This window comes from Mustela nigripes, chromosome 2, assembly GCF_022355385.1.
Source record: "Mustela nigripes isolate SB6536 chromosome 2, MUSNIG.SB6536, whole genome shotgun sequence".
Taxonomy (NCBI): Eukaryota; Metazoa; Chordata; class Mammalia; order Carnivora; family Mustelidae; genus Mustela; species Mustela nigripes.
In genome coordinates, this window is record NC_081558.1 from 36,821,710 (window position 1) to 36,839,177 (window position 17,468).

The window sequence follows — 17,468 nt, forward strand, 5'->3', positions numbered from 1 at the left end:
ATGAAAATGCAAGGATCTTAACCACAGCCTGCACTAAAACATACATAACTGGGAACAGCTTAAGTGCTTCATAGGAGACTGGACCCTAAATTTTGAAAGTGCAAACAAAAAGGATTTTCACAGACACAAGGAGAAATTTTGAGGCTAAAAACAATTCTGTCACCAGGCAACGAGGGTCATCCTTCTTTTTCTCTGAGAAGAGGAGGATGTCAGGGTGGTGGGGAGGGAGGAAGGCTGGGGGAGAGTAAGTTCGTATAACGTGAAATGTTTAGAGTGAAACTATAATCTTTTGTGAGAAAATACATTGACCTATGTTGAGCCATTTTTCACACACAAGATCAAATTTCTCTATGCTTTGACTCGCGTATTGACCAATATGCTCTCTTTCTTACTGCTGGTTAGTTTACATTTGCCTTTTCCTCCGATTCCCATGAACACAAGTTTTCCTTCCAGGAAACTCCTCTGTCTTTCTTTAGGATTTCTGGGCAATTCTCTGCATTAGCTATGCTCCTGGACAAATCACCATTTATGCTACTTCCTTTTTGGGTTTCAAAAACATGTCTTGTGGTATGAAAGAAATTCCAAGCCAACTATCAAAGCAGAAAGAAAAAAAACAAAAACAAAAACAAAAACAAATTGGAGATTGCCAATACTTTATTTCCTGAGTTAGGAGCAGCTACCATTGACAATCACCATTCATATAAAAAAAGATGCTTAAAAAAAAGGTTATTACCATACTTTTGGGTTTCATGGACCAGACTGAAGTAAATGAAATGAAGTTAAAAAAAATTGGGGGGCACCTGGATGGCTCAGTGGGTTAAACCTCTGCCTCCGGCTCAGGTCAGGATCTCAGGATCCTGGGATCGAGCCCCACATCGGGCTCTCTGCTCAGTGGGGAGCCTGGTTCCTCCTCTCTTTCTCTCTCTGCCTGCCTCTCCACCTACTTGAGATTGAAATAAATAATATATTAAAAAAAAATTTGTGTAAATGAGCATGATTTTGCCAGGTAATCATAGTATAAAAATTCCCCAAAAGAAAAATAAGAAGCTTCCACTACTAGGTCATAAAACAAATCATCTTTCTTCCTTTTCCTCTTTCTTTCTTCCTTTCCTTTCCTTCCTTTCTCTTTTTAAGTAAGCTATGAAGATTATGAACGCATGTGCCTCTGAACTAAACTCTCCAATTGTCAAACATGTCACAACCCAGAGATCAAGAGTTCCACACTCTACCAACTGAGCTAGCCAGGCACCTCAAACAAAGCATATTTCAATATCCAAAAAATAACACAAGCTCAGAATACAGAAACATTCTTTAGGTTGCTCTAGCTTTCTGAAAACTTATTGAGATTCCTGGGAAATCTACTCCCTTGACTTATTTGATCATATTTGGCTTCAGACAAGGAAAACAACTCACTGTGAAATTTATCATCAAATTCAGGTAGTGTGGGGAGAGCTGCCAGGGCACAGAAAGGGGCTTTCAGCAAAATTGGGAACGTTTTACTTCTTAAGTTAGGTACAGGAACACAGGTGTTACTTTTTATAACATTTTCTTTATTTTAGAGTGTGAATATTTCATGTGGAAAACTATTCCCATCATGGGCTGGCTTTAAGAAATCCCTGATTGAGTTGAACACATCCATTTCTGGAGAAAGAATGTAAGGACGTCCTAGGAACGGATAAGTGACCTGCCCAAGCAGACAGAGCCAGGGGACAAGTCAAGGACTCCTTACATCCTTCTCAGCAATCTCTCTGCCTGCAAGCTGAATTCAGATTTCTGCACTGTTAAGATAATTCTTTCCATGAGCATTTGTTTGCATTTTATCTTCTATTCAAACTAAAGCATGAAATTGTATGAAATTCAATTCTTGCCGCAGTCTAGGAAACATTCATACATAACGTTTACGTAACAGTAAATGTCTGCCATATTTCAAATTATAAAAATCCTAAAAGTATTCCGAGTTGAAAACAGCCTTATCTATTAAAAAAAAGTACCTATGTTTTCCAGCTTTAAATTGGTCCAAAGGACTTTGAGGCATAAAGGAAGGTGATCCTACCCTTCATCATCAAAGAAAACAGTTCTATACAGTATCTATGGCAACTTCGTCTCCAGACTAAGACAGTAGAGAATTTTCCTCACATAATAATGTTTTGATAGGTCTGTTCTTTTTTTTTTTTTTTTATTCTCTAGAATTTTTTTTTTTTTTAAAGGGAGGTGGGAATGCTGGATGTTTCTATGGATACATACCTCACAGCGAAATGCAAAACGGTAGCGCCTGGCTTCTTTGGCAGATCATGGTCAAGAACTCGGTGATCTAACTGTAGCCAGTTCTGCTGACCTCTGTGAGGGCAAAGCAAAGAAAAAGTATTAAACAGAAGGTCAGAGAAAGGTTCAATAACACGCAGTGTTGGCAAAGCTGTGAACAAAGAGTTACTGTCATACAGGGAAGGCAGGTGTATAACATGTTACAGCTGGTAATGAGGCTAATTTAGCAATTACTATCAAAGTTACAAAAGCATCCGCCTTTGAGACAGACTGTTGATTTCCAAGAATTTATCCAGGTAAACCTGCACATGTGAGAAATGGCTCACGTATAAAGTCCCTTACTTGAGCATTGGTTGTAACAGTAAAAAGGCTCAAAACGACCCCCAGATATCCAGCAAGGTGTTGCTTAGAACATGAATTTAAACTGAGCAATGACACACAAGGAAGCCATACAAAAGATGGAGGGTATCTTCACAAACTTACTTTGAACAATTTCTGAGACATGATGTGAAATGGAAAAGCACGGTACATAACCTGAGTACAGCATATAGCCATTTTAAAATGTAAAAATACACACACACCCATATGAATAAAATATCTCTGAGAGGATAAACAAGAAACTGATACTACCTGGTACCTCTGGAGGTAAAAAACTAGGTGAAAATATATTAATCTTCAAATTCTTATTAAATATGATATCTGAAATACTGCAGAGAGTCAAGAAGGGGAAAACGCCTGGTTTCGTAAAATCAGACAGACACAAAGAACAACAGTACAGCTTTCTATAAAGCATGGGGTTCCATATTCTCGGAGTGCTGTTTCTATATTATGGACTTCCTAATATTTGAGCATGTATTTTTTTATTTACTCAAGAGCATCAGCAAGTCCATGAATATAAATAATTCTCCCTAAATTTTGACCTCTGAGGGATCCAAAGGATGATACTGTGGCTTGGGATTTGTTTCCAGGACTTTTCCAAGGCGGTTCAACCAGCTGGTCCATTTTGGACGGTATATTCCCAGAAGGCATAGACTCCATTTTGCTTGCTTATAGAAAGCTTATAAACATGCAAATGGTGGTGGGGTGTCAAATTATAATAACACCTATAATGGGCCACAAGATACTTTCCAACCTTTTTTGGTCTTTGAATAAATCATTTAAAAAACTCAGAAAACTCTAAGCTGTATTCATTATAAGTAGATAGGAAAAGTGAACATAAACAATAATAAGAGTAATAGTAATAATAATCATTAATAACAGTTACTCATAATAATAACAGTTACTCTGTCCCCACAGAGCTGGAAGTTTTTATGTGTTAATGCCATATTTTACAATAAGCTTGCAAAAAAATTGGCAGAGCCAGGATTTGAGCTCAGAACTTACACTACAGGATTTTGGTATATTAGGTGACTGGAATATTGATTGAATCAGCTTTTATAACATTTGGCTGATCTCTGTCACTTATTATTCTCAACACTGGAAAAAGTGTGTCTTTGTTTCTGCAGTTATAAAATGAGGTTTTTGATAATTATCCCTAGATTTCCTTGGAGAAATATTATAAAGATAAATAAGATGATATAAGTGATATGAGGGGATGTATTTCTTCTTCTACTGTATTTCATCCAGATTAGAATTGCTGATTTAAAGACATACCCCAATCTCAGACATGTTCAAATATGTGTCTTAAAGTACATAAAATAGTGTATAGTATCGGTTCTTAACAGTTTCTTAGGGAAAATGAGACTCATTTGGACTCGTGCTTTTTGCTTTTATATAAGAAAGATACGGCATTATTATAAGAGCACAATATATATTTACATGAACTTGTATGGAATGATGTCCAAGAATGAAGGAAAGAAGTTGTATAATAACATATATGACATAAATCAATTATATTAACCAAAGACACACACCGAAAACACTATTATATAATGGATGAAATTCTTATAGTTCTGGAGAGATATAGAGCAAACTGTGACATTTGGAGTGGGGAGGCAATCAAAATGGATTGGCTTCAATCATGATATTAAATGTTTTTTATAAAAAGACATTCATGTATATGTACCATAAAAATAATTTTTTTAAAAAGGGTAAGTTAGGAATTAGGTTTTAAAAATCCATTCAGGAATGCCTGGCTGGCTCAGTTGCAAGAACAGGTGACTCCTGATATTGAGGTTGTGAACTCGAGCCCCAAACTGGGTGTAGAGATTACTAAAATAATAATAATAATAACTTCAAAGAAAAAACAACAACAAAACAAACGCATCCATAATCTCACCAACAAGAGTAAATTAGAAGAACAAAAAACTGAAAATTACCCATAACTCTACCACTGAGATATACATAAGGTTAACGTGTTGTTTTATAGTCTTTAAGACTACATGAGATTAAAAAGCACTTTTGCTTCTAACTTGCTTTTCTCAAGTTTTTCCATCAGCAAATTTACTAGAGCTAATCAATGTCTCAAGAAGACAGTTGATTGTACAGTCTCCTCTATCAAGCTGCTCAGCTCAACCCTAAAGCAAGCTTTTTTTTGGGGGGGGGGTCTGGAATGGTATCAAAAATGGTATCTGGATGGGTCCAAAAGCCCAACATCAGCTCACACCCAGCAAATGGGATGGTGATCAAAAGTCACAATTGTGTTGTGAAAACTGTTATTTCATCATAAGCAAAGCTTATTCAGCAAAGTCTTTCAAAACAAGAGAATTAAAGAAAAAACGAAGTGGGTTGAAGGGGATGGGAACCATTTTGGTGAACCTCAGGGCTGCTGGTTCTGGAGGGCAAGACTGCCCTCTAGAGGTGAAAGACTGCCGCTGCACACACAACACCAGGAGGTACTTCCAAGTGGAATGAATCTCCAGGAACTCTACCCCACGCTCAACAGGACCGTGGATTTATTTTTGTTGGTCACTATCACTATTTTTCTTATGTAATGGCATAATTCAGTTTTCCATTTCTCTTCTTGGCCTGTGCATGGAGGCATAGACAGTAGCAAGTTTCATTGACAAAAGGTCCCCCTCAGCTTTGTCTTACTCTGTTGAGAGAAGTTCACCAAAGGCAGATGGCTGATGTGGCATCTAAGTTGGAAATTCAATTCAGACAGCATCCTGGGAGGGATCCTACTCAGTGGTTTTATGGAGGCGGGGGAAAGTGAGTGCTGAAAGAAAATACTTTCCAAAAATATTTTCCAGACAAAAAAAAAAAAGAGCTAGGGCTTGTGACCAAGACATTCCAAGGAGGCACCCTTAGACAGAGCAATTTTCCAGACCTGTTCCCCAGAAAGGTGGAAATGGCCAAATCCCCCTCCACCCTCCCAAAGTCCAGCTCCTGCTTCTTCTGAAAATAAACATAGCTATAGCCAGAAGACACCTTCCAAACTGGTTGTAATTCAAAAATAGACTGTGCTGTCACTTGCAGGGGAGTACACGGGGGAGTACGGAGCCAGGCTTCTTGGAAAGACTACAATCATCAACCACTGTCGCCAAACGAGAATGCTGGAGGAGACACTTGAGTGAGACATTCTTCTCCCAGTAGGGGATTTAGAAAGATATCCCAGAGTAGAAGAGGGGGGTACGTGGCTCAAGGCATTAAAGAAAGTCGTTCATATTATAGCTTTTCTTTCTGAAGAGAAGACCTTACAGCTGAATGACTGATTTATGCACTGTTTGGTTATGCTCACCTGAACTGGGAGTTTTCCCAGAAGCCATCCATTGTGGCCAGGACCCCCTTTTCCTGCCCATCATGAAACCTTGCAGGCTGGGGAACTTGCAACACCAGTCATAAATCATGTAATTCCTGTGCAAACATCCTACAGCAGGGGGTGGGGGGAGGGTGCCTCTCCCATCTATGTGACACACAGGGCTCGCCTATGACCCTGTTCCTCTTACCTCTTGCGCCACCTTCAGGCCGGGCTCCTCACCACTGAGCAAATGCACCACAGTCCTCTCCATGCTCACACACGGAGCCACAAAATGAGTCTTTCCTAGAATGTCATCGCCCATTTCTCTCCCCTCCACCCAAAGTCTGCCCTGTCCTGTCCATTTGTAGTTATTCTCTTGGGAGAATTCTACTCTAGTCATCCATTAGGTCCCTACTGGACGCTGAACTTACCACTGTACCAACAATAGCATGACAGTTACCGTTCAGCATGTGCCTAACCGATGAACTGGGCATGCCCTACCGGACTTAACAGTACACAATCCCAGCATCCTAGTACATGTGTCTTATCTAGTCCTTATTATGTGAAGGTACCATTATTATGCCCGATGTATCAAAGAGAACACTGGAGTAGCGGAGATGCTAAGTAACTGTCCTAAAATCTCATAGCTACCACAATTCTGTAATAGCCACTCCCTGCCTCCCTCTCACCCTTCACGGGCACCACTTTCTTTCTTACTCTCTATGTTCCAGTCATACTGGATTTTTTTCCTTTTTTTTTTTTTTTTTTAAAGATTTTATTTATTTATTTGACAGACAGAGATCACAAGTAGGCAGAGAGGCAGGCACAGAGAGAGAGAGAGAGGAAGCAGGCTCCCTGCTGAGTAGAGAACCCGAAGCAGGGCTCAATCCCAGGACCCTGGGATCATGACCTGAGCCAAAAGCAGATGATTTAACCCACTGAGCCACCCAGGCGCCCTTGGATTTTTTTTCTTTCTCAAAAATACAAAATTAAAAAAAAAAAAAAAAAACAACAAAAGTCAAACTCTGTCTCACCTCAAAGCTTTCGCCCTGGCTTTTGTCTGGAATGTCTCCCTCTACGTACGCAGAACGGGATCTTGCTTCTTATTAAATGTCTCCTCCTAGAAGCCTTTCTCGTCCATCCTATCTAACACCCCTCCCAACTTTTCTTCATCATAGCCACGATCATTTTCTTCTATGCACTTATCATTTCAAGTAATTTCTCATTTATCTATTTGTTTACTTGTTCTGCTAGACCATACCATTGCAATATAAACTCGGTGAAAACAAGAACTTTGTCTCTGTCATGCACAGCTAAATCTCTAGGACCTAGAACGATGCCTGGCATTTCATGGGCACTCAAGAAATATTTGCTGAATGAATAAATTACTATTCATGCTTTTCACCTCTATTCTACGTGACCTCTCTAAACCACAGTGTTTCAACCAGATAGCTTAGCCATTATGTGTTTTGGGCTTCATGTAGTGTTTGCAATTATTGCATGTACAATCACTTTCAACCTGTGTGTGTGTGTGTGTGTGTGTGTGTGTGTGTATTTAATCACTAATTTACATGCACTAACCTTGTATTTCCAGCTAAGAGTATGTGGTCAATGGATGTCTGCGCTTCCTATTTCCTCCAGCAGAGGACCGATCATATAGGGTCTCAAATAGTTGTTGGGTAAACTGATAATTTTGTGCATCAGAGTGAGGCGGGCAATGTCTAAGTGTGTTTTTTTTGTCCAGTGTACTTCCGATTCAGGAAGCATCCTGGGTCTGGGATCGGAGTTTTCAGGTTTTTCTGTCTCCTGACAAGTGGTTTTGCCCAGCCCATGGAAGGGTGTGTGTGTATGTGTGTGTGTGGCTAGACTTGTGGCCCACCCAGGCTGAAAATAATCAGAAGCAAGGTGTTAAAAAAAAATTAACCCCATCTTGAAATTATTTTCTGCCTGGTTAAATTAAAGAACTGAAAAAAATTTACATTGGGAGAGTTACAGAAAGAATGCTGGGTAGTTGGCCAATATATTTTGTGTCTGGAATGCATTTGCTTGAATTTTAATATTTGAAGAACTCTTTGGATATTATCCCCACAAAGAGGAAAAATTCCTCTGATAATCTATCAGGTTGCAAATAACTTAGGCAAATGGGACTGTCAGAACACACACATACACACACATACATACACACACACACAGAGGAAAGAACTGGTAAGACCAAACATTTTTTTACATGGAGATTTAACTTCTTATGAGTCTATTATTATACACATGCTTCATTTCAGAAAGCATTTATATTATTGATAAATATATGCTTTGTCCAAGTTGGCATAAAAAATATAAGTAGAAGAAGAAAAAGATTGTAAAGAGGTAACATAAAATGACATGGGGGGAAGTGAAAAAGGTCATTCAAAAAATTTAAAACATTTTTTTAAATTATTTTTTTAAAGATTTTTATTTATTTATTTGATAGACAGAGATCACAAGTAGGCAGAGAGGCAGGCAGAGAGAGAGAGGAAGAGAAGCAGGCTCCCTGCTGAACAGAGAGCCTGATGCAGGGCACGATCCCAGGACCCCGGGATCAAAAAAGGTCATTTTTAATTAAAAGTAGAAACACATTTTTCAGGTGGGCCATACATTTGCCTTTAAACTTTCTTGCCACCAACACCCAAAACATTAAATCTCGTTGCAGTATATGAGTGAATACAGACCACACATACATAACTACAGTATAAAAACTGCAGATAGTCTCCCAAGAACAGCAACTCATTAAAACAGATTTCTAAAATATTAAGATAATATTTTGGTGTTTAAAAATGATCAGTATTCCCTTACTTCCCCCTTTGCAATAGTCCTAGGAGAAAAGTCTCAGATAATCTTTATAACTAAGCAGGACATATTCTAATTCTTGGAGCATTTCTGCCCTTTCCGGCTAATTGTGAATGACAAGAAGCAGGTCATCCCCGTGAAAGGTAAACAAATGAAAATGATTAAAACACTCACGTGTCATCTGTAAATGTTATTCCAAAGTACTCCTTTTCTTTCAGGTTGAAATGTGAAGCCACGAGGTCCAACAATTCTCTTGATAAAAGTTTGGGCTGTTAAAATAAAAGGATGATCAGAAGCTACAACCCTTCTCTGCCCCAAATAGTTTGGAGAAGTTTTGTTTGCTTGTTTTAAAAATTTTTAAAAAGATTTTATTTATTTATTTGACAGACACAGAGAGAGAGAGAGAGAGAGAGAGAGCGCACAGCAGGGGGAGTGGCAGGCAGAGGGAGAAGCAGGCTCCCCTACTGAGCAGGGAGCCCGATGTGGAACTCGATCCCAGGACCCTGAGATCATGACCTGAGCTAAAGGCAGATGCTTAACTGACTGAGCCACCCGGGTGCCCCTGCTGGGTTTTTTTTTTTTTTTTTAAAGATATTATTTATTTATTTGAGAGAGAGAATGAGAGAGAGAGCATGAGAAGGGGGAGGGTCAGAGAGAGAAGCAGATTCCCCATGGAGTTGGGATCCTGATACGGGACTCAATCCCGGGACTCTGGGATCATGACCTGAGCCGAAGGCAGCTGCTCAACCAACTGAGCAACCCAGGTGCCCCTGCTGGTTTGTTTTTAAATACACCCCGCCTCGTTTTGCTATTTATGTTAATCAACTACACATTTTCCGAGAGATTGGGAAGGGGAAGAAATTGTAACAGAAACCTCAATGAGATCATCGTTTTCCTGTATTTTGCAATTTAGTTCAGTATCTTATTTTGTCCTCTAGGGAATAGTATGTTTATTAACTTGATGATACTTTGGAAAAATACTCTTTTTTATATAGTATGATGTTAGTGACCAAGTCAAAGAATATAAAACACCTCACCGTCTGGACTGTACGAATAACTTTGCTTCGTGAGGGCTAGCTGAAGATGCTGTTAAGGTTGTGCGGTTACAGATAAAACTACTACGCTACTCCTGGTTCCCATTTACTGCACTGAACTCCTTCTATCTACTGTCTCATTTCATCCTTACAAGGAGCCTATGAGATAGGGGGTTCTTATTGCCATTTTAGAGATGAGGGGACCAAAGTCAAGAAAAACAAACACCTGACTTGATGTTCCGGTCAATGAGGGCGGGGAATTGAACCTAGTTCCTTCTGATTCCAAAGCCTGAGCCTTTCATTTCTCTCTAGAGCGGGAGTGATTTTAGTCATTGTACTGATGATCATCACCAGTCTTTACTAAGAACTTATTTAGAAGAAGGATGTAATCTATGAGCTTTTGAGAAGCACTGGACGTGGTGTCAAGGAGCATGATTTGGAATCAGAGGAAACATCCAGAGTGAGAGTGGGGACCTGATTTGGAGGGACTCAGAAGAAAAGGGGGATACACAGGACGGCACCTGCATGGGCTTTTTTTTTGAACTTAGAGCCAAACAACCCAGGGCTCATTATGGTGTTTTGGGAGTTGGATGTTTGCTGTTGGGGAAGAAAGATGGTCATGATTAAAAAAAAAAAGAAGAAGAAGAAGAAGAAAGAAATAGACAGAAATCTAGATTAAGAGGTCTACTCTGGTAAAACAGTATTGACTACTATTTTCATTCTAACTGAAGCCTAAGCATTGTGGGTGAGAAAGGAGCCTCTGAAGAGTTTAGGTTTGGTCAAAGGAGAGAGTTCTAGCTGTAGCTACAGCTTTGACTCTCAGAGGGGGTTTTCACAATTTTTTAAGGCCCTTGGTCCACAGTGTGGGGTAAATAAAGAGAGAAGGATCAACAATTAAAATACCACCACTCATATACTCCACGTATTTTACAAAAGGATTTCATTCACATATAACGTTTACCTTGGTTTTAGTCATAATACTATGAGGAAAACTAAGCCTTCTCCATCTCTGTTCACAGATGATGATACTGGGTATTTAGCTTGGACAACGTCGTGTAGCAAGAAGGTGGCATCATGCAGATTTGCAGCACACAATAACCTTTTTAGGGAAACATGATGGCGTCCAGCTTACCAACAAGAGGTTCAGAGAAGTCGTCACTTCCTGGGGGTCACACAGCTACTGAGTGTCAGAGCTGAGGTTGGAACCCAAGGGTCTCAAATTCCTGTCACCAGACCATAACTACTCTTACACGTAGACCAAGTTGTCTGACTTTGAAGCTCTTCTTTTGCCCCTCAAATGATCCCCAGTCATTGGCAGAAATAAGTGAGTAGCCTGACCACGGGCCATGAGGCTCACAGAGAGAACCAGTACAGGCTGTCTCTCTGCGATCAACACCTACCTGAACCAGCAGCTCCAGTCTCCGGTCATCCAGGAGGTGCACCTGGCAGTGCCTGCCTTCTGTCATCTGTGGAGACAAGATAGCAAGGGTGGCATCAGGGCTGGTGCTGGCAAGCAGACCCTTGAACTTGATTCATAATTTAGTTTACATGTGATGTCCTCGGCCTAAAAATGGCTTCAGTTGAGTTACTCAACAGCCTTGATCCTAAATAGGACTTACTGTTTGGCGTTAGCTCTTGAATTCATCAATAGATGAATTAATTTCTTCTTATATTTAAAAGAAGAAAAAAATGAAAAGTAAAGACAAATCACTATGTTGAAAAAATTATGCCCATAACAGTGCACACAGGATTATACTATGAAAAGCTGGTTTCCTTCCCAGAGGAAACGACTATATTTTTCATTGAATCAATATTGGATTTTTCAAATGAAATTGCCTATATTCATTGATATATTTTAATAAATATAATAAATGCACAATTATAAAGGAAAACCTATGACATTAGAGTTAAAATGGAAAGTTTCCATCTTTGAAATTTTGTCCTTTTTTTTTTTTTAAAAGATTTTATTTATTTATTTGACAGAGAGAGATCACCAGTAGGCAGAGAGGCAGGTGGGGTGGGGGGGAAGCAGGCTCCCTGCTGAGCAGAGAGCCGGGACAGACACAGAGCTTGACCCCAGGACCTTGAGATCATGACCAGAGCTGAAAGCAGAGGGTTTAACCCATGGAGTCACCTAGGTGCCCCAATTTCTGTCCTCTTTATAGCATGTCACTACTGTAATTTAGAACAGTTAAGACCCATAGTTAAGAACAGCATATGTCAGTATAAATTTCCAATTATATTTACGTTTTTACCACTATAACTGCAACACTGGGAAATAATCTCTATAAGATACTTCTTTATTTACTTATTTTTTATTTGATTTCATTTTATTTTTTAAGTAGGATCCATGCCCAATGTGGGGCTTAAACTCATGTCCCTGAGATTAAGAGTCATATGCTCTATGGACAGAGCCAGATAGCTCCCTCTCCCTATAAAATATTTAAACAATGCACAGAATACAAAGAGCCCCCTTAATTAACTCATGTTCTAAACAATTTTATCTGCAGAAATCACCACCCTGTCAGTTTGAGGAGAATCAGCACAGACTGTTTTAACATGTATGTTCAAATACATACATGTACATATTTTCAAAAACTTCATGATAAATGGTTTGCTTTGCAATGTTATTATACTGGACATATTGTTTTGCAAATGAAGCAAGTACTGTTAATATTTGTGTGTGTGTTTGTGTGTATATAACTATCCATAAATTTTATATATGACTGTGTGTGTGTACTGTGATTCTATATGTATACAGAAACATACACACATGGTATATACTCATATATTTGTATTATTATTATTAGATTATATATTATTATACATAATATTGTATATATTTTTATATATATATATTTTCAACTCAAGTGGAATTAGGCTCTTTTTTGGTGATCTTTCCAGTGTCAACACATAGAGACCAACTGTACTCTTTTTAAAGGTTCTATAGTAACAAGTGGACATGTAATAATTTAATGAGTCTCCTGCTGAGACACACTCAGATGTCCTTCAGTCCTTTGCTATTCTAAACAATGTCATGGTGAACAATGTCTACCCAACTTTGCCCATGGATGAGGAAATTCTGCATCACTTTGAAAAAGGATGGGCAGCATTTTCTCTCTCAGCTGTTGTACCAAACTATAAGACCTGGAAACTCAGATTACATATAAACCTAATTTAAAGAGAAAATCATTCCATTACGAAGCACCAGCTATAGACTTCCCATTGTTCCAGGTGTTTTATACATATCATCTCTGAGCTGCAGTCACCTGTGGATTGCTGTGACCTTCTCCAATTTAACAGATGGGGAAATTGAGGTTCAGAGTGGGGTAAGTGATGGTTTTTCTGTGTGAAAAATACTAATTATTGCATTTACATTTTTGACTAAACTCTGCTCTAAAAGTCTGAAAACTAGCTCCGTTGGTTAGATCACGGTATTATGGAGACATGGTCCATAGAAACCACTGAAGTGGTGTGGAGAAGTGAGAGGGCAGGCTTTTACTTTGTTCCATGGCCCCTGATTATGTCCTTAACTCAGCAAAGTACACACTTTTGGTGGCGAGGAGAAAGGGAACAAATATTTGTTTGTTTCAGGTACTAAGCTGGGCACTTTATGTACATTATTTCATAAAAGTGCCACAGAAAATCTATATGACAATATCCCCATTTTACAGACAAGGAAACTGAGGTACAGAATTTAGTAATTTATCCAGAGTTAGCTGAGTAAGAAAAAAGCTAAGTCAAGATTTAAATTAAGGTCTATCTGAACAACAACAAAAAAGTCACCTTTTATTCCACTATTCTATTCTACGGGAAGAAAGAAATAAATGTGTCAGTTCAAATCACTGTACTTCTCTCGTAAAACCCACACAAACAAACCCCAAATACGTGTACTATGGTGAGAGAAAATAAAATAATACTCAGGAGACCAACTGACAGAACACGATCCATTAAGGAATATGTCAAAACTCATAAAATATTTCAAGTTACTCTGTTGTTGCATAACCCAAAGGAATTTACTTTCTGATTTTCAAAAAGCATCTTTTTTCCTTTCCACCGTACTTTGCTCGGACTTGTCCATTTTCCTTCTGTCAACACCTCATCCTACCCTAGAGAATTAAATAGTAAATGCTTTTCTGGTGAGTCTGCCCATCTCAGGATAAACACCATGAGTGGTGGCCATATTTGTACAACTTGGTCCTACCCCTTCCGCTTCAGGCTTCAGCTGATTGGACCAGGGAACAGACACCTGGCTCAAGCTGAGCCAATCATATCCTCAGTCCAGGGAATCCGGAATTGAGGCTGAGAGGATGGGGCCGCTCTCCTCTGCTGTGTGTGGACAAAAAGGAAAGCCATCTGCAGAGAGAAGGAAGGACACAAGCAGCCGGAAAGAGGCGAGAGAAATCAAGCAACCTGAAGGGGAAAGCTTGAGAGAGTTGCTGTCAGCTTTCCTAATGTCATTCTAGTCACTTGTAGTCACTTCCGCTGCTTTGGGTGAATTATTGCTCTTTCGTTCCATGACACACCCTCGTGTTCTTTTAATAAGTCCTTTTATTAAGACTTTTTTTTTTTCCTTTCTGAAACTAACTCGAGTTGGATTCTGCTGCTTGCAACTAAAAGCATCTTTCTAAGATACTATATATATATATATATATAAATGTTTGTATTTTATATTTTTGTAAAAATATATTTTATATATAAAATATAAAGCACATTTTTATTTTTTATATTTATTTTATATAAATTTTTTTTTTTTAGAGTGGGGAGGGACAGAGAGAGAAGGAGAGAGAGAATCTCAAGTACGTTCTCCACTAAACATGGAGCCCCATGTGGGGTTCAATCCCAGGGCCCCAAGATCATGACCTGAGCTGAAACCAAGAGTCAGATGCTTAATCAACTGAGCCACCCCAGCATCCCAGATACCACAGGTACCCACACATAAATCAGAACAAAAGGTTACCAAAGGATGGGCTCCCCAGATGATACCATTACTATGATCAAGTCATCTAGCATAATCACAGATGCACAATTCACAAGTACAACAGTCAGGAGAAAGGCCGACATTTGGTGGGGAGAACTGAACGGACCTCTCAGTATGTGAAGTGATAAGAGACCATACAGGACAACTGGAGAAGCACAGTGGAGGTGAACTGAAGGGAAAAAAAAGTTACAGTCTTAAGCCCATGTTGGCACATCCGTGCTCTTTCCTCCGTGGGAGGATGGCTTCTCCGGGAGGCCAGAGTACTGATTTTCTTACTGCTAGTGATAGAAAGGCCTGTCTTGGTCCCTTACTTAAATCAGAGGTTGGAAGGTGGTGGATGTATTTTGTTATGAATAAATTTTTTGTTGGTGATATCAGAAATCAGAAGATGCCGCTGAAGAAAAATTGAGACGGAAGGTTTGGAAAACACTGGGCCGCATTTCCTCCGTGGCAACACTGGGCTGGGGAAGACGGGGTACAGCAGCTCCCTCTTTAGACAAGGTTTGTGGTGTCTGCCTCACCCAAATTTATTATCTGCCAGGTTCCTGGGAGTCACATCATGAGAATAAGGAAACCCCTATTTAAGTTCACAAAGTGCCAGAGAAGAGACAAAACCCACATCAAAGGCGGGCCTCCTGTGTACCAAGCCGAGTGCGTGACACTTGACCTTCATTAATGTCTAGTATTTGAACCTCTAAGTAAGCCTCTGAAAGGGGTATCTGTATTTTGTTTGGTTTCGTTTTGGGGGGCCTTCCTCCATTTAAGCACCAGGAAACCACCAAGGTCTGGGAAATGATGTCACTTGCATGAGTTCTAAGCCAGACGTGCGCTCGAAATCATATTTCATCTTTTGCTAGCTGGGTTAACTTGGAGAAGGTACTTCACCTTTCTGAGGCTCATAAGCAATATCCTGGTAGCTTTTCATCCGATACCCCCGAGAGTGAAATAAACCCCTTCCACCAAGCACAGTTATTTTCCTATAGTCCATTTATCTTACCATTAAAAAAAAAAAAAAAAAAAAAACTTCCTAATGGGAGGAAGATTACTAATCCATTTTGAAGAAGATAAATGATAGGTAGAGTTAACAATTCAGTTAACAAGCACATAGCAAAAAAATTCTCCAGAGCTGATGGGGCAGACATAGAAAGAGAGAGGGGACCATGAGCTCCTGCATGCCTTCTCTAAGCCTGGCACCTGGTTTGGCATCTTATTTTTATTTTTTAAAGATTTTGTTTATTTATTTGAGGGAGAGGGTGCGCACGTGCGAGCATGGTGGGGGAGCAGAGGGAGAAACAGAGTCCCCACTGAGCAGGGAGACCAAGGTGGGACTCGATTCCCAGACGCCGGGATCATGACCTGGGCTGAAGGCAGACGTTTAACCAACTGAGGCACCCAGATGCCCTGCAGCACCGCCCGCCCCTCCCCCCGTCAGGCATTTTAATGACAACACCGGTAATACCACTAACGGGTCCTTTCTGTGTTCCAGGCCCTGCACTCAGCACTTTTCATGTATTCACATATCCAACCCTCATGATACCCACGAGAAGTAGGCCGTCTCCTCTCCCCATATTACAGGTGAATGAGGTTAGAGAGATTGTACGTAACAAGATTTATAAAGGGCAGAACTGGACTCGAACCCAGAGCCCAAGCTCTTAACCACTTAGCTATACACCTGCTATTCCCTTCACCCTACGGTGACAAATTGTGGGAAAGCCTTCCCATGCAGCCCATTTTCAACAGATTGGATGGGTGAGGAAAAAGAGGGAAAACAAAACATTTGAAAGCAGGCATGAAAAATCATGTAGGCTGACGAGGGGTAGTTAGAATTTAGAACTTGTACATAGAAAGAGCCTTAGAGGGGCACCTGGGTGGCTCAGTGGGTTAAAGTCTCTGCCTTCAGCTCAGGTCATGATCCCAGGGTCCTTGGATTGAGCCCCACATCAGGCTCTCTGCTCAGCGGCGAGCCTGCTTCCTCCTCTCTCTCTGCCTGCCTCTCTGCCTACTTGTGATCTCTGTCTGTCGAATAAATAAATAAAATCTTAAAAAAAAAAAAAAGAAAGATCCTTAGAGGGCATTTAATAACCATCGCTTACTTGGGATGTGGTGCAATGAAGGAATGGACGTGTCGATTGCCACTCAGCTAGTTAAGGCGAGACCTGGGATTCAAACTCAGGGTTCTGACTTCCAGGCTGGAGCACAAGTGCTCTGCACAAGGTCACTTGGCGAAGAGATACCATCTAATTCACATGCTGTTGTTTGCAACAGGCTGATTTTTTTTTTAATTAAAAAAAAATACTGTAACATCAAAAGGGGGAAAAATATCCAGGCATTTTTAATTTAATTTAAAACATGACTCCCACTCATGCTTTCTCTTCTAATTTCAACAACAAGAGTTATTATTTAAAGGGAACTATTCATGGATGACAATGATTATATCTATAAATACAGAATTCTCTTAAAATATAACAAAAACAAATTTTATTGAAGCATGTTCAATGTATTGAATATGTAGCAACTCATTTAATGCCATGAGGTAAACAATATGTAGCAACTCATTTAATGCCATGAGGTAAACAGCTCTATCATCTTCACTTTCCACTGAGGAAACCAAAGCACAGAGGGGCCAAGTAACATGCCCAAGGTCACACAGCTAGTAAGACGTAGAGCTGGGATTTCAGCTTCTAGGAGC

The 17,468-nt window shown here is 39.8% G+C and overlaps 1 protein-coding gene across 4 annotated transcripts in view; it reads right to left on the reverse strand.

The window, feature by feature from the left end:
* FRMD4B (FERM domain containing 4B) overlaps nt 1-17,468 on the reverse strand; it is a 324,080-nt gene that overhangs the window by 107,800 nt on the left and 198,812 nt on the right. For all 4 annotated transcript variants that reach the window (XM_059390138.1, XM_059390139.1, XM_059390137.1 and 1 more), the window contains 3 exons: nt 11,199-11,264; nt 8,939-9,033; nt 2,245-2,337 (listed from right to left, as the gene is read on the reverse strand). In XM_059390138.1, the coding sequence (XP_059246121.1) occupies nt 2,245-2,337; nt 8,939-9,033; nt 11,199-11,264 (254 nt within the window). The remainder of the gene's footprint in view (nt 1-2,244; nt 2,338-8,938; nt 9,034-11,198; nt 11,265-17,468) is intronic.